The following is a 19,694-nucleotide window of genomic DNA, read 5'->3' on the forward strand; positions in this document are numbered from 1 at the left end:
GGTCAACCTTTTCTCTTTACCTTCCATTAAATATTATAGACATATAAGAGACAATTTATTAAACTCTTATTTGCTTGTGTTTTCTGGCAAAGGAGAGTGCTGTTTGGACTGGGGAATGACACAGGTAAGTCATAGTTTTGTTTGCATGTACAGTGCCTTCTGTCTACTTTAATACACACAAGTTCATTTTTCCCAATACTTTTACTCCCCTAAAGTGGGGGGACTATGTACAAATTACTTAATGGTTCACCTGATATGGATGAAAATCCCCTCAAATTAAAACTGACATACTGCACTTTAACCTTATAGTCATTGTTATATTTCAAATCCAAGCTTTTGGAGAATAGAAGAATAATAATTATGGTCGGTACTGAACTGATAACAATGCAGATAGTCCTCGCCCTTGTTCCCCTTTTCTGACATGAGAGATATTGTTCCTCTTTTGTCTTTAGACTCGTGATGGATTCTGCCAGGAGACCCTGTTTAATAACTGTGTGTTTATCAGTACTGGCAGCCACTTGTCTTCCATGCTCTGGTATGGTCATAAATATACTGTATAATAATGTAATTATCAAGCATTAGTGTTACAGTAGTATCAATCAAATGCGTTATGGCTTTGACTGAAGACTGGAGGAGTTTTGTGAAATTTACCAGTAATGTCCAATGTTAGTGTGTGATATTGGTTCTGTTTTTGTACCAGGCTACCCAGGCCCCAGCCTGTGGGGTAAGAAAGTGGTGTTCATGGGCCGTCACTGTGTGTGGCAGCTGGATAAGGGATGCGTAGTGCCCCCCCTGGAAGAGCTCAGTGTGTGTGTGCACCTACACCGGGAGATCGCAACATCTGAGTGGACAGGATTTGTGTACAAGGCGCCTGGCGAGAGACAGGTAGGGCTGGGTCTGGCAGGCCGAGGAGGGTTCCTGGTGGCATGGCTGTTTGGGCATCAGTGGTCCGTACCAGAGGATCTGCCCATGAAATGCTGGCACAATGTCTGCCTCACCTGGTCCAGCCACTCTGAGAGGCTCCGGCTCTACATCAATGGGAGCAGTCGCCTGGACGCCCATGTTAATGCCACCCTGCCCCGGCGACTGCCCCACAATGGCACCCTGACCTTGGGGGTGTCCCATAACATAGTGGGTGGGGTGATGGAGTTTGAGAATGGAAAGAACTTCCTGGGGGCCATCAGCCTGTTCAGGATGTGGGGGCATGAGCGGACAGCTGAGGAGCTGAGGGCCCATAGCTGTATTGATGGGAACGTGGTGAGATGGGACAACAATGACTGGGATTACCAGATTTGCCTACCTGAAGATGACACCAACATCCAGTGTGGTTAGTTTACATACTTATTGTGTTCTACTGTATTCTATTGTGGGTGCTATTTTGAGTCCTATTAAAAGGGCTCCATTGAACAAATGTACAATAAAGGGCAAAAGTTATACATTTACATTTGTCATTTAGCAGACACTCTTATTCAGAGTGACTTAAAATCAAATCCAATCAAATGGTATTGGTCACATAAACATGGTTAGCAGATATTATTGCGAGTGTAGCGAAATGCTTGTGCTTCCAGTTCAGACAGTGCAGTAATATCTAACAAGTAATCTAACAATTCCACAACAACCACCTAATACACACAAATCTAAGTAAAGGAATGGAATAAGAATATATACATATAAATATATGGATGAGCAATGACTCAGCGGCATAGGCAAGATGCAATAGATGGTATAAAATACAGTATATACATATGAGATGACTAATGCAAGATGTGTAAACATTATTGAATTGGCAGTATTAAAGGAGTATTATTACAGGAGAAATTTGGGTAAAGTGCCTTGCTCAAGGGCATATCGGCAGATTTTTCTTCTCCCCTTCTTCTACACTGATTGAAGTGGATTTAACAAGTGACGTCAATAAGGGATCATAGCTTTTCCCTGGATTCACCTGGTCAGTCTATAATGGAAAAAACAAGTGATTCATGTTTTGTACACTCAATGTACAGTTGAAGTCGGAGGTTTACATACACTTAGGTTAGAGTCAATAAAAGTATTTTTTTCAACCACTCCACAAATTTCTTGTTAACAAACTATAGTTTTGGCAAGTCGGTTAGGACATCTACTTTGTGCATGACACAAGAAATTCACTGTATCACAATTCCAGTGGGTCAGAAGATTACATACACTAAGTTGACTGTACCTTTAAGCAGCTTGGAAAATTCCAGAAAACGATATCATGGCTTTAGAAGCTTCTGAGAGGCTAATTGACATCATTTGAGTCAATTGGAGGTGTATCTGTGGATGTATTTCAAGGCCTACGTTCAAACTCAGTGCCTCTGCTCGACATCATAGGAAAATCAAAAGAAATGAACCAAGACCTCAGAAAAAAAATTGTAGACCTCCACAAGCCTGGTTCATCCTTGGGAGCAATTTCCAAATGCCTGAAGGTACCACGTTCATCTGTACAAACAATAGTACGCAAGTATAAACACCATGAGACCACGCAGCCTTCATACCGCTGTAACGGCTGTCATCTGGGGAAGGAGAGGACGACCAATGCGCAGCGTGGTAAGGGTTCATATTTTAAATACTTTAATGAACACTGAAAACAATAAACAACCAACGAACAGTCCTGTAAGGTGCAACACAACACTAAACAGAAAATAACCACCCACAAAACAGGCTACCTAAATATATATTTATTTTACCTTTATTTAACTAGGCAAGTCAGTTAAGAAGAAATTCTTATTTTCAATGATGGCCTAGGAACAGTGGGTTAACGGCCTGTTCAGGGGCAGAATGACAGATTTGTACCTTGTCAGCTCAGGGATTTGAACATGAAAACTTTTGGTTCCTAATCCAAAGCTCTAACCACTAGGCTACCCTGCCACCCCTATGGTTCTCAATCAGGGACAACGATTGACAGCTGCCTCTGATTGAGAACCATACCAGGCCAAACACAGAAATAGAAAATCATAGACAAACTAACATAGACAACCCACCCAACTCATGCCATGACCATTCTAAAACAAAAGACAAAACAAAGGAACTAAGGTCAGAAAGTGACAACCGCTCAGGAAGGAGACGTGTTTTGTCTCCTAGAGATGAACGTACTTTGGTGCGAAAAGTGCAAATCAATTCCAGAACAACAGCAAAGGACCTTGTGAAGATGCTGGAGGAAACAGGTACAACAATATATATATCCACAGTAAAATTAGACCTATATCAAATTAACCTGAAAGGCCACTCAGCAAGGAAGAAGCCAAAGCTCCAAAACCGCCATAAAAAAGCCAGACTACAGTTTGCAACTGCACATGGGGACAAAGATTGTACTTTTTGGAGAAATGTCCTCTGTTCTGATGGCCATAATGGCCTTAATGACCATTGTTATGTTTGGAGGAAAAAGGGGGAGGCTTGCAACCCGAAGAACACCATCTCAACTGTGAAGCACGGGGGTGGCAGCATCATTAGGTGGGGGTGCTTTACTGCAGGAGGGACTGGCGCACTTCACAAAATAGATGGCATCATGAGGCTGGAAATGTATGTGGATATATTGAAGCAACATCTCAGATATCAGTCAGGAAGTTAAAGCTTGGCCGCAAATGGGTCTTCCAAATGGACAATGAACTGAAAAAGCGTGTGCGAGCAAGGAGGCCTGCAAACCTGACTCAGTTACACCAGCGCTGTAAGAAGAATGGTCAAAAATTCACCCAATTTATTGTGGGAAGCTTGTGGAAGGCTACCTGAAATGTTTGACCCAAGTTAAACAATTTAAAGGAAATGCTACCAAATACTAATTGAGTGTATGTAAACTTCTGACCCACTAGGAATGTGATGAAAGAAATAGAAGCTGAAATAAATTATTCTCTCTACTATTATTCTGACATTTCACATTCTTAAAATAAAGTGGTGATCCTAACTGACTTAAGACAGGGAATTTTCACAAGGATTAAATGTCAGGAATTGTGAAAAGCTGAGTTTAGGGGTATTTGGCTAAGGTGTAAGTAAACTTCAGACTTCAACTGTACATATTCAAACACATACAAATAGCATGCACAAAGCATACACATGGATGCAAATGGAATGCACATTCACATTTTTCATGCTGTTAGGCATACCTATTTGTAATATCTCTCTTCTTCACAGGGGCTTTCCCCAATGTGACAGCCTCTCCTCCCACTGTCACCAACACCACTCCTGGTTCACCAACCAGCACTAATACATCAGGTGACAAAGTTATTTCATAAAATAAAAATGCTGACTGCTATGCACTAAGGAGGACCTGAAATTGGCTTCGATTACATTTTCATAAATCTATTCAAAAGAAGCTGGTTAATTTCTTGTCTGTAGACCCTGTAACCCCTACAGAGACACCGCAACCATCCCTTGGATTGCCTGTAAGTCCCACTGGCCTCTCTACAACCAAAGAACCTTCAGACCTCAACTCAACAGGAACAGGTCAGCCAATAAGACGCATTTGATTAGAGTCTGCTATCGCAAGAAATATGCTTCATTTTCATAGAAAAATCTCAGTGGCTCTGAAGTTCTTTCCGTCTCTATGGCTGCAATGTTCAAGGTTAGAGATGAAGGCTGTTCAAATGTACAATGCTTTCCACTGTTATGCTGCTAGGCATTGCATCCACCTTCTACAGAGTTCAAATGAAGCTGAACATGACAATGACTGTAACTGGCAGCGACCCAGGGGAGACCATTCAGAAGTGGGTAAGAAACACAACAATGACAGCACTGAAACTGGAAGATGATAAACGTACAATGACATTCTCTTCGATGTAACTTTTTATACAGCGTCTTTATGTATTGGCTACAGGTTCAGAGAGAGCTTGGGGAAGTAAGGATGAACGCATTACATTTCCAAATATTTCAATCGACTTATAAGTAAGTCCTCATCATTCACAAATGGCATCACCTACCTACATGAATGTATATGGCTACATGTAAAATAGCATAATAAAAGCAAGACTGCGTTTGATGTGCAGGGGTGGAAAGAGTACTGAAATATCCTACTCAGGTTGAAGTACTGTTACTTCAATGAGGTAAAATTACCGGTGTAAGTAAAAGTAAAAAGTAGATCATTTAAAAAGTACTCAGAGTAAAGGTTATTGAGTTACTTTTAAAATAAAAACATTGACCTTGATAATAATGAGCTAACTTTGCTAAGGTTACCTTAAGGTTGTTACACATGATCTTTTCCATGCATTCAATTGAAAAAGTAAGAGAGGATATACATGGAAATGGAAATAAACAGCAACTAAGTTCATTTATGATTGCAACATCTGTATGTAACTGTATGTAACATCTGTATGTAAAAATACTATTATACTATGAACATATTCAAAATAAATGTAACATTCAAAGCAACTAAAATCAGGGGTGGAAAGAGTAGGCTTCTGAAATATCCTACTGAAGTAGAAGTACTGTTACTTACATTACATTTTACTCAAGTAGAAGTAAAATTACTGACTGAAAAATACAACAACAAAAAAGTTATTGGAAAAGCTACTCAATTACAGTAACTAGAGTAGTTGTAATTCGTTACTTTACACCTTTGTCCATGTGTTTTTTTATAGGGACAATGATAAAAAAGAGACCCAAAGAGTGGAGATGGTGAGTATGCTTTAAACATTTTGGCTTTTATCAAACATGCAAATTGATTAGGGTATGATTAAATGTCAAATGTAATTTGGGTAAACAAAGCATCATCGCAGCAATAAGGAACCAGTTATACTACCTCAACAATTAATAACCATAATCTTTATTACCACACTGTAAGTCTATGGCCTTGTCTTCAAATGATGTTCAATATGAGAAAACAAATGGTTTCCCGGTAGCAATGAATTGTGTGTGTTTGATGAATAGTGAACAGTAAATACTTCCTTGTGGTGTCTTCTCTGTTAGGCTGCTGAGCTGAGAAATCAGAAAAGGTAAGTGATGATGAAACAAACCATGTCTGATCATCCAGAGACGCCTTGATAGATATTGAAAACTACATCTTGATTTAGTATGCAGTTGAAATTACAGTAACTATTATTTGATATTTTACTGAATCATGGGAGGTATGTATCATGATAATCATGGGAGGTATGTATCATGCATCTCACAATGTTAATTTAGGATCAGTTTTGCCTTTTAGATCACAAGGAAAAAGATAACATGGATACGGAAGACCTGATCCTAGATCAGCAGTCATATTCTGAGACGCTTGATACGTATGGACCCTGGTCTATTAGCAGCTGCCTATGGTTTCGGGTACTCATCCCATGTTGTCTGTATAGGTTTAGATGTACCTTCCATGTTCAGGATGCTGATGCACGGAACGTCATGACCACTCAGAGACTCATCTATGACCTTCTGTCCAGGATCCATTTTGGTGGAGAGATCCAGGTAGACAGCAGAGACGTTCACGTCTCACATATAGGTACAGCACGGCTTTCCTCGATCTGTATTAGATTTGCTGATCTACACTGAGTGTACAAAACATTACGAACACCTTCCTAATATTGAGTTGCACCCCCCTTTTGCCCACAGAGCAGCCTCAATTCGTTGGCGCATGGACTCTACAAGGTGTCAAAAGCGTTCCACAAGGATGCTGGCCCATGTTGACTCTAATGCGTCTCATAGTTGTGTCAAGTTGGCTGGATGTCCTTTGGGTGATGGATCATTCTTGATACACAACTGTTCAGTGTGAAAAACCCAGCAGCATTGCAGTTCTTGACACACTCAAACCGGTGCGCCTGGCACCTACTACCATACCCCGTTCAAAGGCAATTCAATATTTTGTCTTGCCAATTCAACCTCTCAATGGTACATATACACAGTCCATGTATCAATTGTCTCAAGGCTTAAAAAGATTTATTTCACCATTCTCTTCACCTACACTGATTGAAGTGACATCAATAAGGGATCATAGCTTTTCTCTCGATGAACCTGGTCAGTCTATGTCATGGAAAGAGCAGTTGTTCCTAATGTTTTGTGCACTCAGTGCATATTGGACTTGATAAGTGAATGAGAATGGTGTCCACTGCTGTCACCCATACTTTCTCAGATCTGTGATTACTTCAGGAAAGAAGGACGGTGCCTGACTTCTTTCCCCCTCTACAGATCCAGGGAGCTGTCCTGAGGACACCCATGAGAGTATCAGGGGTATGTATATATGGCCAATCAAAGATGCCCAGAAGACAGAAACTATGATCTGTGAGAGGAACAGTGGTGCCAGGGCTTCCAGGAAATGGTGAGAGGCCCAGCTAACGTTACGTTTGCAACAATGCTTGTTGATTGGTAAACATATGTGCCATCAGTGCATTTGCAAAGTATTCAGATCCCTTCCCTTTTCCACATTTTGTTACATTACAGCCTTATTATAAAATAATACAATTAATTGTTTTCCACATCTATCTACACATAATACCCCATAATGACAAAGCAAAAACAGGTTTTTATGAATTTTTACAAATAAATTAAAAACAGAAATATCACATTTACATAAGTATTCAGAACTTTTTTATATGAGAATCGAAATTGAGCTCAGGTGCATCCTGTTTCCATTGATCATCCTTGAGATGTTTCGACAACTTGATTGGAGTCCACCTGTGGTAAATTAAATTGATTGGGCATGATTTGGAAAGGCACATACCTGTCTACATAAGGTTCCACAGTTGACAGTGCATGTCAGGGCGAAAACCAAGCCATGGGGTCAAAGGAATTGTCCGTAGAGCTCTGAGACAGGATTGAATCGAGGCACAGATCTATGGAAGGATACCAAAACATTTCTGCAGCATTGAAGGTCCCAAAGAACACAGTGGCCTCGATCATTCTTAAATGGAAGAGGTTTGGAACCGCCAAGACTCTTCCTAGAGCTGGCTGCCTGGCCAAACTGAGCAATCGGGGAGAAGGGTCTTGGTCAGGGAGGTGACCAAGGAACCGATGGTAACTGACAGTGCTCCAGAGTTCCCCTGTGGAGATATTAGAACCTTACAGAAGGACAACCATCTCTGCAGCATTCCACCAATCATACAGAAACCACTCCAGTAAAAGGCACATGACAGCCTGTTTAGAGTTTGCCGAAAGTCACCTAAAGGACTCTCAGACCCAAATCAAATCAAATTTATTTATATAGCCCTTCGTACATAAGCTGATATCTCAAAGTGCTGTACAGAAACCCAGCCTAAAACCCCAAACAGCAAGCAATGCAGGTGTAGAAGCACAGTGGCTAGGAAAACCTCCACATGATTCTCTGGTCTGATGAAACCAAGATTGAACACTTTGGCCTGAATGTTAGACGTAGGAAACATGGCACCATCCCTACGGCGAAGCATGGTGGTGGCAGCATCATGCTGTGTGGATGTTTTTCAGCGGCAGGGACTAGTCAGGATTGAGGGAAAGATGAATGGAGAAAAGTACAGAGAGATCCATGATGAAAATCCGCTCCAGAGCGCTCAGGACCACAGCCTGGAGCGAAGGTTCACCTTCAAACAGGACATTAACCCAGCTCACACATCCAAGACAACGCAGGAGTGGCTTGGGGACAAATCTCTGGATGTCCTTGAGTGTCCCACTCAGAGCCCGGACTTGAACCTGATCGAACATATCTGGAGAGACTTGAAAATAGCTGTGCAGCGACGCTCGCCATCCAACCTGACAGAGCTTGAGAGGATCTGCAGAGAAGAATGGGAGAAACTTCCCAAATACAGGTGTGCCAAGCTTGTAGCGTCATACCCAAGAAGAATCGAGGGTGTAATCACTGCCAAAGGGGCTTCAACAAAGTACTGAGTAAAGGGTCTGAATACTTATGTAAATGTGATATTTCAGTATTTAAATGTTTTTTTTTTAGATATGTGTAAAAACTTGTTTTTGCTTTGTCATTATGGGGTATTGTGTGTAGACTGATGGGGGGAAATAAAACAATTTAATCAATTTTAGAATAATGCTGTAACGTAACAAAATGTGGAAAAAGCCAAGGGGTCTGAATACTTTCCGAATGCATTGTATGGTCAGGCCACGTGGTCAGATATTCTCAAGGATGTATGGATTATGGTGAGAGCACCATGTATGATACTGTAAAGTAACATTATGTGTATTATATCCCACAATGCAGTAGACTTTGTTAAGCCAGGCAAAATTTAAAAAAAGCTTTATTCAAAACAAACAGTGGCCGAGTCCTCTTAGCCCTTTATATCTTTCTGAGAATTTGAGTTTCTGAGAATGTGTACTCTTAGTATTATGACAATATTCAGCTTTTTACCTGTTCAATGCCAGAGCTGTGAAAACGGTCAGAGGAAAAAAAACATGTTGCCATAGCGATGGCTCAGTGAGGCCCTCCTTCAATTAACTTCAACACACAATACAATCCTGTTCTATGCGCTCTGCCGTATGTGCACACAATCACCTACTCACAGATGTGACTTTGGTGGATCTCTGACTGCTAGCAATCAAGCAAGAATCAATTTCCTTCAACTGAATTATTAGGCTACCAATGTCTCACAACACAGATATTAATATTGCATGAAGATAACCATACAATTCCAATAACTGAATGATAAGGATAATCAGTTTTATGGGGCCGTGAATGGAACACCTCTGCTGTCAGAGTGAAACATTGTCATCATGTTTATTATGCACGCAGTAAAACATTGTCCTAATATTTATTATGCAAGCAGTAAAACATTGTCCTAATGTTTATTATACAAGCAGTAAAACATTGTCCTAATATTTATTATGCAAGCAGTAAAACATTGTCCTAATGTTTATTATACAAGCAGTGAAACATTGTCCCACGTTGGTTCCACGCCATTAAAACAATACAATAAACTATGTGATGACATTGAATCAACGTGGAAAACTGATTGGATTTGCAAAAAGTAAACTTAAGGACACTTCGTGTTTTTTTCACCTAACTTTTAACTTAAATCCAATGACATGGTGAAATGTTTTCTTGATTTCACGTTAAATTCACAGTAGTTGACAACTCAAACGAATATAAATCAAAACTGACGTCTGTGCTCAGTGGTTAAGGCTCCTACAGGAAGGTTTACTCGAGGTCATAAACATTGAAGACCTTTTAGGGGGCAGGAGCAAATACATTTTTTCATACGGGATGGTTTGGGTTAGATGATGAGCAACAAAACCGACGCGTGCACAACTTTAGCACAAAACAAACAGAGTTGGCTTAAAATGTTCAAATCAAAATCAAATTGTATTTGTCACATACACATGGTTAGCAGATGTTAATGCGAGTGTATGCAGTAATAACCAACAAGTAATCTAACTAACAATTCCAAAACTAATATCTTCTACACAAGGGGATAAAGAATATGTACATAAAGATATGAATGAGTGATGGTGCAGAGCAGCATAGGCAAGATACAGTAGATGGTATCGAGTACAGTATATACATATGAGATGAGTATGTAAACAAAGTGGCATAGTTAAAGTGGCTAGTGATACATGTATTACATAAGGATGCAGTAGATGATAGAGTACAGTATATACGTATACATATGAGATGAATAATGTAGGGTATGTAAACATTATATTAGGTAGCATTGTTTAAAGTGGCTAGTGATATATTTTACATCCTTTCCCATCAATTCCCATCATTGAAGTGGCTGGAGTTGAGTCAGTGTGTTGGCAGCAGCCACTCAATGTTAGTGGTTGCTGTTTAACAGTCTGATGGCCTTGAGATAGAAGCTGTTTTTCAGTCTCTCGGTCCCAGCTTTGATGCACCTGTACTGACCTCGCCTTCTGGATGATAGCGGGGTGAACAGGCAGTGGCTTGGGTGGGTGTTGTCCTTGATGATCTTTATGGCCTTCCTGTAACATCGGGTGGAGTAGGTGTCCTGGAGGGCAGGTAGTTTGCCCCCGGTGATACGTTGTGCAGACCTCACTACCCTCTGGAGAGCCTTACGGTTGTGGGCGGAGCAGTTGCCGTACCAGGCGGTGATACAGCCAACGCCAGGATGCTCTCGATTGTGCATCTGTAGAAGTTTGTGAGTGTTTTTGGTGACAAGCCGAATTTCTTCAGCCTCCTGAGGTTGGGCGGTAGTCGTTTAGCTCAGTTACCTTAGCTTTCTTGGGAACAGGAACAATGGTGGCCCTCTTGAAGCATGTGGGAACAGCAGACTGGTATAGGGATTGATTGAATATGTCCGTAAACACACCAGCCAGCTGGTCTGCGCATGCTCTGAGGGCGCGGCTGGGGATGCCGTCTGCAGCCTTGCGAGGGTTAACACGTTTAAATGTTTTACTCACCTCGGCTGCAGTGAAGGAGAGACCGCATGTTTCCGTTGCAGGCCGTGTCAGTGGCACTGTATTGTCCTCAAAGCGGGCAAAAAAGTTATTTAGTCTGCCTGGGAGCAAGACATCCTGGTCCGTGACTGAGCTGGATTTCATCTTGTAGTCCGTGATTGACTGTAGACCCTGCCACATACCTCTTGTGTCTGAGCCGTTGAATTGAGATTCAGCAAACTTAACATGTGTAAATATTCGTATGAACATAAGATTCAACATCTGAGACATAAACTGAATAAGTTCCACAGACATGTGACTAACAGAAATGGAATAATGTTTCTTTTTTTGATGAGTTTATATGTGCACGTACCTGTTAGATAATTGGGGTTGGGGTTGACAACATTTAAACTATATTTCGTCTCCCATGTTTATTGAAAACTCAAATACATTTGCACAATGAGCACTTGTCTCTCAAAAACATTGTTAAAGTTGTTGGTTAGCTTGCTAGCAAATTTTTGACATTTAGTGTAACAAAAAGACTGGTCTTGTCTATGCCTCACAGCCATCGCTCATCCATATATTTTTTATGTACATATTCTTATTCCATCCCTTTACATTTGTGTGTTTAAGAGAGTTGTTGTGAATTTGTTAGATTACTTGTTAGATATTACTGCACTGTCAGAACTTGAAACACAAGCATTTCGCTACACTCGCATTAACATCTGCTAACTATGTGTATGTGACAAATAAAATGTTATTTGATTTGGTCTCGGCACCAGTGAAACAGATGTAATCATACTTCATAACTCTCTTGCGTTGTGTTTTTAAAGAAAACTCTGTCCAGCCAGCGATTCCAGTTGATTGGTGTTTATTCTGACGATAGATACAAGGAAGCACGTTAGATGTGCAGTTCAACAGTATGTTGATGGCTGTAGATTCGTGATTCGTCACTTGCATGTCAATATCAGACTGAGGATTTTGTAATCAAACATCCTAACATTGACACTCAATACATTTTTTAGAAAATACAATAAATGCAAGTACCTGAAAATAGACTTGAGGAAGCACATTAGCTGTGCAGGACAACAGTATGTTGATGGCTGTAGATTAGTGATTCGTCTATTAGCATGGAAATAGCTGAATTAGCAGGGAGGCTAATGCAACCGTTACAACTAGAGCATGCTAGCTAACTCGCTCTTACAGCAATAACATATAACATAATAAAAGCACATCCCAGGACGACCCCAATTATCTAACAGGTATGTGCACATATAAACTCATCAAAAAAAGAAACATTATTCCATTTCTGTTAGTCACATGTCTGTGGAATTTATTCAGTGTATGTCTCAGATGTTGAAGTTCAGTTCAACAGTATGTTGATGGCTGTACACAGTGAATTCATACACAATTGTAAATATAAAAATATACTGAACGAAAATATAAACACAACATGCAACAATTTAAACGATTTTACTGAGATACAGTTCATATAGGGAAATCAATCGATTGAAATAAATTCATTAGGCTCTAATCTACAGATTTCACATGACTGGGAAGGGGTGGAGCCATGTTTGGGCGTGGGACGGCATAGGCCCACCCACTTGGGAGCCACCCCCACCAACTGAGGAGCCAAGCCCCGCAAATCAGAATTAGTTTTTTTTTTAACAGACAGACATACTCCTGGTTAGCGTCTCTGGCAACCGAACCAATAGATCGAAAGACCTAGGGTAGCAACCCTAGATTTGTGTCGGGACTATATATTGTGAAATAATTTAATAATATGAATAAATTAATACAAATACAGTATTGAAAGTAGGAAAATATGTCAATCATTATTTTAATATTTTGGTAACCTGTTGTATAAAAGTGATAATGCGGTGCGTGCCAACATATCCTCCAAACACCGGCTTCGAGGGCATTATCACGTAACTATGTCCTGCCATGGTATAGGCTCTGAGATTAAATAGGCAATGATGGTGTGCTCCTATTACACAACAATACTGTAGTCTAACGTTACCCATACTGTCAAATATTTTACATAAGCTACCAGTCTGTACTGTTTTGGCAGAATGTTTTAATGGCAAATTGTTCTGGACCTGTCAGCAGAACGTTTGAATCCCACAACGTTTTGCATTTCCCCTAGCTGGCTAAACTTAACTAGAATGTTTTAATTGGCAAATTGTTCTGGACCTGTCAGCAGAACGTTTGAATCCCACAACGTTTTGCATTTCCCCTAGCTGGCTAAACTTAACTCCACGATTGACGAAGTTTTTATATAACAACCACTGATTTCAGCACCCAAAGAATAGTGACCAATTACACCGAACAACGTTGTCGGAGCTTCATTCCGCCCACACTAGTCGAAGCTCATATAAAACAGATTATATTTCTCAAGGCAAATGGCTACATTCTTGTTAATATGTTTTCCAGTTGTTTTATTCATAAATATGCTTTTCATCATATCCTCCATTTGCAATAAATACTTAGGCCTACTCGCCAATTTGCAATACAATATTTCCACCACTAACAGATGTGCATACACGTGGTCTAACGTTTGCCAGGAGGTGGGCATATTGTACACTTTTTAAATAAATGCCAACTGACGCATTCACATTTTGGGGTATATTTTGTATGGACACACGGTTTATAAATGAGTCACCTGGAGGCTGCGTCCAAGATGTCTGAACATTGTGTTCAAGGTAATTTACTCATGTTCGCATACACCAATTCATGGGCCATCTGTATCTGGGTTGCATCCGGTTTACACGGACCAACATCACATGTACACTAGCCCTCAGTGCACACAGGAAGCAATGCATGTTTACTTCGACATTATATATGTTTTATAAAGAGTGACAACACTGCCATATTGATATGTGCTTTGCTGTTGGAAAACCACATTAGAGTCTGACTTTCACGTGTGGCAGATGCACCACCCTCAACTTCACTCCTGTGAGTGACGGAAAATAAAATCAGAAACAATTATTTGAATAATTCAATGGATGTTTTGTGCACAAAGTTGGTGACTAAAGTGTCTCATTAGGAATTTTCAAATCTGTCTTTTGTATGTGGCCGTTTTTGGAAATGGTCTTTCTGGGCCAGGTGTCAGTTAAACTGTAGTACCGAAGCAAAACTATGACTAGTCGAAACAGCTGTTCTTAGACCTGAACCCTGGCACGTCACAACGACCTAAGGGCATTATGGAAGTCCAGACGGTACATCATTATGAATAAATAAAAAATGCCCTCATTATGTCGAGATCACAACTTATTTATCTCATTATCACGACATAACAAAAGTTGTTTAGTCAAGATCACAATATAATTTTCTCATGATTATGACATAACAGAAGTTGTTTTGTTGAGATCACAAGATAAACTCTATAAATATGAGTGGACACATAGATTGACAGTATGGCTGGTGCGGCAGAGCCCACGTTGTATCAACGCATATGTTTTTATTGATTACTGCACTATGGGATGGTACATTTCATGCTAATATTATGCCTTCGTTTGTGTTTGGAGCTCATTTTCAGTTTATAAGTTAGAATGTTACTACCAAGCTAAATGTCCTTACCATCAGCTACGACCTCTTGGGGCATCTCAGCCCTCATGGGGCATTTAAGACCTTAACATGCCTGACAGGCAGCCTGTCTCCCAGGCTGAATGGCACCCCCCAAGACCACAGTCAATCGCATGCAAGCAACAACGTAGCTCCAGTGCCTTCAGAAATTATTCATGTCTTGACAAATTCTACATTTTGTTGTGTTACAGTCTGAATTTTCTCACCAATCTACATACAACAACCCATAATGACAAAGTGAAAACATCTTTAGAAATGATTGCAAATTTATTGAAAATTAAATACAGAAATATCTCATTTACATAAGTATTCACACCCCTGGGAATACTTTGTAGAAGCACCTTTGGCAGTGATTACAGCTGTGCGTTGTAGTATGATCTAAAATAAAGACGTGCGACCACGAGGTTCTAGCTCCAGCCTGTTTATTAACCTAACCCTTGCATGTCCTACATAGGTACATCTTCCCCTCTCCCATGAACAAGAACTCAACATGCATAACCACTGAAGCATAACTGAAATGCAATTTGGAAACCAGTATTATTCTCTAACATGCTACTTCCCATCCTGAAACAGTATGAAAGCATTAAATCACACAGTATGAACATGAACTTTTAGGTACAGTCTCTTTTTGCTGGGTATGTTCCCCAGCAGTATGTTTTCTCTTCACGTAACATCGTCTTTCAGCCACTCTGGTGGCTTCACTTCCCTTTTTGAGCCGCTTGTGGCTCTGTGAGCATTCTCTCTCCTTCACCCTCTTTTTGTGCATTTTCTGTGGCCTCGGTCTGTGTGGCTGGTAGATCTGTGTGGCTGGTAGATCTGTGTGGCTGGTAGATCTGTGTGGCTGGTAGATCTGTGTGGCTGGTAGGTCTGTGTGGCTGGTAGATCTGTGTGGCTGGTAGATCTGTGTGGCTGGTAGGTCTGTGTGGCTGGTAGATCTGGAAGAGCTCTGAGGTGTGTTCTGTTCCTTCCTACCTCTTCTGAGCCTGTGTCCACCACATAGGAACGTGGGGCATCCGCTTTCCTCAGCGCTATTGCTGGTGTCTTTGAGTTTGTAATCCACACGCGTTGACCTTCGGTCAGCTCTGGCCTCTCGGTAGCATGGTGTTTGCGTTTGTTTCAGATGTTTGTCCCTCTCAGCGAAGGCCTTTCTGTTAGGCCATCGGGGTTTAAGCTGAGCTGGCGAGACAGGCAATGGGGAACGCAGCCTCCTACCCATCAGGAGCTTGGCAGGCGACGGCCCATGATGCAGTGGTGTAACTCTGTAAGCTAACAGAGCCCTGTATGGATCCTTGTTCTTTTTTCAGCAGTCCCTTGACTGTTTTCACAGCTATCTCTGCCTCACCATTACTCTGTGCATGGTAGAGGCTACTGGTCACATGTATGAAGTCATATTCTGCGGCAAAATCAGAAAAGGAGCTGGCAGAGAACTGGGGAGCGTTATCTGTAACCAGGACCTCAGCGACCCCTTGTCTGGAAAAAATATACTTTAATCCATTGATAACACCAGCTGATGTGGTTATGGGTGTCTTTGCTATTTCAATGTATCTTGAGTAGTAATCTACCACTAGCAGATAAGTGTCATTTTTCCAATAGAACATATCCGCCCCTACCGTTTGCCATGGCCGTTTTGGCAGCTTCGTTGCCATCATTGGCTCCGGATGACAAGGTTGACATTTTGTACAGACCTCACACTGGGCCACTAGCTTGGCAATCTGAGTACTCAGACCAAGCCACCACACTGACTGTTGAACCCTCAGTCTGCATTTGGTTATCCCCATGTGTCCATCATGCACTCTGTCTAGCATTTCTGGTTGTAGAGTCTCTGGGATAACTATCCGTTGTCCTTTTATGAGAAGGTCTCCATTACAGTGGAAGTCACTTTGGTGCACCCAATAGGGCTTCAGCAGCTGAGGCAGTTCCTCCTGCCTGGGCCATCCCTTTTTGCACTGCTGCACTATCTGTTGGCAGATGTGGTCTCGTTGTTGCTCCTCTGCAATCTGCTGCAGTTTGGTCTGAGATGCAGGAAGACTGTCCCTTATTGTATTAATGGACACCTGTACCTCACCCTCTAGACATTGCTCCTCCTCGGATAATGGACGTTTAATTGGGGCCCTGGAGAGTGCATCTGCTGTGATCAGTGTCTTCCCTGGCACATATACCATCTTGTAGGTGAACCTCAGTAATCTGAGGCGTAAGCGCAGAACTCTGGGAGGCAAGTCCAGTGCTTTTGTCCCTAACAGAGCCAACAGTGATTTGTGGTCAGTCTCTGCTGTAAACTGCAGGCCAATAAGGTATTGGCTGAGCCTTTCACATGCCCATGTGATAGCCAACGCCTCCTTCTCCACTTGAGCATATCTTTGCTCTGTGTCGGATAAGCTTCGGGAGATGTATGCTATTGGATGCCACTCCATGTTGTCCTGCATCTGTGTGAGGACCGCCCCTAGCCCAAAGGATGATGCATCTGCTGATACTTTTGTCTTAGCGTGGGGACGGTACTGGGCCAGCACTCTCTGTGAGGCCAGATCTCCTTTGATTTTGTCAAACACTACCTGTTGCATGTGACCCCATGACCAGTCATTCTCTTTGGCTAGTAAGTCTCTCAGAGGTTTGGTTGTATCTGAGAACTGTGGGAGGAACTTACCCACATATGTGGCCATGCCTAAGAAGGTCCTGACTTCAGCCACATTCTGGGGTCTGGGCACATCTGTGATGGCGCTGATCTTCTCTGGGTCCGGCTCTATTCCAGCTGCACTGATTTTGTGTCCCAAGAACAAGACCTCTGATTGTGCAAAAGTGCATTTTTCATTGAGTGTCAGGCAAGTCTCCTGGAGTCGGGTCAGAACTGCTGTAAGCCTTACATCATGTTCTACTCTGTCCCTTCCGCACACGAGCACATCGTCTGCGTGGACTTTGACCCCACTCAGTCCATCCAACAGCTGGGACATGAGTCTTTGGAAATGCTCAGGACCGGAAGCGATTCCAAATGGCAAAACATTAAAACAGTAACGGCCAAACGGTGTTATAAACGTTGTGATGCCCTACTCTCTGATGACAGCGGTATCTGCCAGAAACCTGAGCGGGCATCCAGCTTTGTGAAGACTTGTGAGCCATCCAACTGAGCCAGTGACTGCTCCACTGATGGTAAGATGTGTCTCTCTCTGCAGAGTGCCTCATTTAATTTAGTCATGTCCACACAGATCCTTATTTCCCCATTGGCTTTTGGGACCACCACCATCCCTGCACACCAGTCTGTGGGACTCTCTATTTTAGACACCGCCCCAATTTCTTCCATCCTCCCCAACTCTTCCTTTACTCTGGCCAATAAAGGGATATGTACCCGGCAGGGGGTGGTAAGGGCATAGGGGACAGCATCCTCTTTCAGGCGGATTTTGTAGTCAACTTCTATCCTTCCTAGACCAGAAAACACTTTTGGGAATTTCCTTTTGAAAACCTCACCTGGGTCCTCCAGTTCGCTCACTATCTCAATGATTTGCAATGCTTCAATTGCTGGCAGACCCAGCAACGGTCTGGCTAGAGAGTCAATGACGAAGACAGGCTGGATGGCACTTTTGTCTTTACTCTCCAGTTTAATCACCAACTGCCCTACCACTGGTAAAATGTTATTACTGGGCCCATACAGTTTTTTGTTTGTAGAGAGCAAAGGGCCATCTCTGCTATAGCTATACAGCCTAGTTGGGATAGCTGTTACTGCTGCCCCAGTGTCTAGTTTAAATGACACAACCTCCCCATTGAGTTTAATGTCTGAATGCTAGCCAGTATTGTTTCCCTTTACTTCTCCCAGAAGGATGCAGTCCTGCTGTACCTCCTCTGAAACCTCATGCATTTGCTTTAATCGACAGACAGCTGAAAAGTGCATTCCACAGCCAATCGCATGCAAGCAACAACGTAGCTCCAGTGCCTTCAGAAAGTTTTCAAGTCTTGACAAATTCTACATTTTGTTGTGTTACAGTCTGAATTTTCTCACCAATCTACATACAACAACCCATAATGACAAAGTGAAAACATCTTTAGAAATGTTTGCAAATGTATTGAAAATTATATACAGAAATATCTAATTTACATAAGTATTCACACCCCTGGGAATACTTTGTAGAAGCACCTTTGGCAGTGATTACAGCTGTGCGTCTTTCTGGGTAAATCTCTAAGAGCTTTCCACACCTGGATTGTGCAACATTTTCCCATTATTTTAAAAATTCTTCAAGCTCAGTCAAATTGGTTGTTGATCATTGCTAGACAACCATTTTCAACTCTTGCCATCGATTTTCAAGTAGATTTAAGTCAAAACTGTAACTCAGCCATTCAGGAACATAACATCAAATCAAATTGTATTTGTCACATTCGCAGAATACAACATTTGTATTTTACTTATGTTCTCCATGATGACTCCTTAGCCCACCGTCCTTGAAATAATTGTTTTTTTTATCATTGTAAAAATAGATGTGCAATTATGCAAAATAGCAACATATTGCTTAATGACTACAGATCAGAACAAGACAAGACTGGTCCTCTCGTCTTCTCATTTCACCTTAATCTCCTTTTCTCTTGGTCCCCTTCTTCACATTAGTGAGTTGGATGGAGTGACTGAGAAGGCCAAATGGGCTGAGCCAAACCTGAAGGCATGCAAGCCAATGATCACCATCTCTGATCTGGACAATGTCACCGTCACAGCAAGTAAGTCCCTTGTGCAGTTTAAATACCAGTGACTAGGTTCTGGTGAAATAATAATAATTTGTCATGTATTATAATGTACCAACGGCATGCATGCGCTTCCCTAGCCTCTTTCCCTTTGTTTGTCTGTAGTAGTATATTCAAATATTACAATGATGTATTACATAACTTTGGACTTTGTGTCT

At 41.6% G+C, this 19,694-nt stretch overlaps 1 protein-coding gene across 2 annotated transcripts in view; it reads left to right on the plus strand.

Moving 5' to 3' along the window:
- Positions 1-19,694, plus strand: part of LOC135526321 (adhesion G-protein coupled receptor G2-like) — a 30,429-nt gene continuing 10,735 nt past the window's right edge. For both annotated transcript variants that reach the window (XM_064954598.1, XM_064954600.1), the window contains exons 1-12: positions 1-124; positions 453-535; positions 701-1,327; positions 4,141-4,221; positions 4,345-4,452; positions 4,625-4,716; positions 4,823-4,890; positions 5,583-5,619; positions 5,911-5,936; positions 6,288-6,430; positions 7,114-7,243; positions 19,406-19,512. In XM_064954598.1, the coding sequence (XP_064810670.1) occupies positions 460-535; positions 701-1,327; positions 4,141-4,221; positions 4,345-4,452; positions 4,625-4,716; positions 4,823-4,890; positions 5,583-5,619; positions 5,911-5,936; positions 6,288-6,430; positions 7,114-7,243; positions 19,406-19,512 (1,495 nt within the window). In that variant the 5' untranslated portion in view covers positions 1-124; positions 453-459. The remainder of the gene's footprint in view (positions 125-452; positions 536-700; positions 1,328-4,140; positions 4,222-4,344; positions 4,453-4,624; positions 4,717-4,822; positions 4,891-5,582; positions 5,620-5,910; positions 5,937-6,287; positions 6,431-7,113; positions 7,244-19,405; positions 19,513-19,694) is intronic.

The sequence above is a fragment of the Oncorhynchus masou genome, chromosome 32 (assembly GCF_036934945.1).
Source record: "Oncorhynchus masou masou isolate Uvic2021 chromosome 32, UVic_Omas_1.1, whole genome shotgun sequence".
Classification (NCBI taxonomy): Eukaryota; Metazoa; Chordata; class Actinopteri; order Salmoniformes; family Salmonidae; genus Oncorhynchus; species Oncorhynchus masou.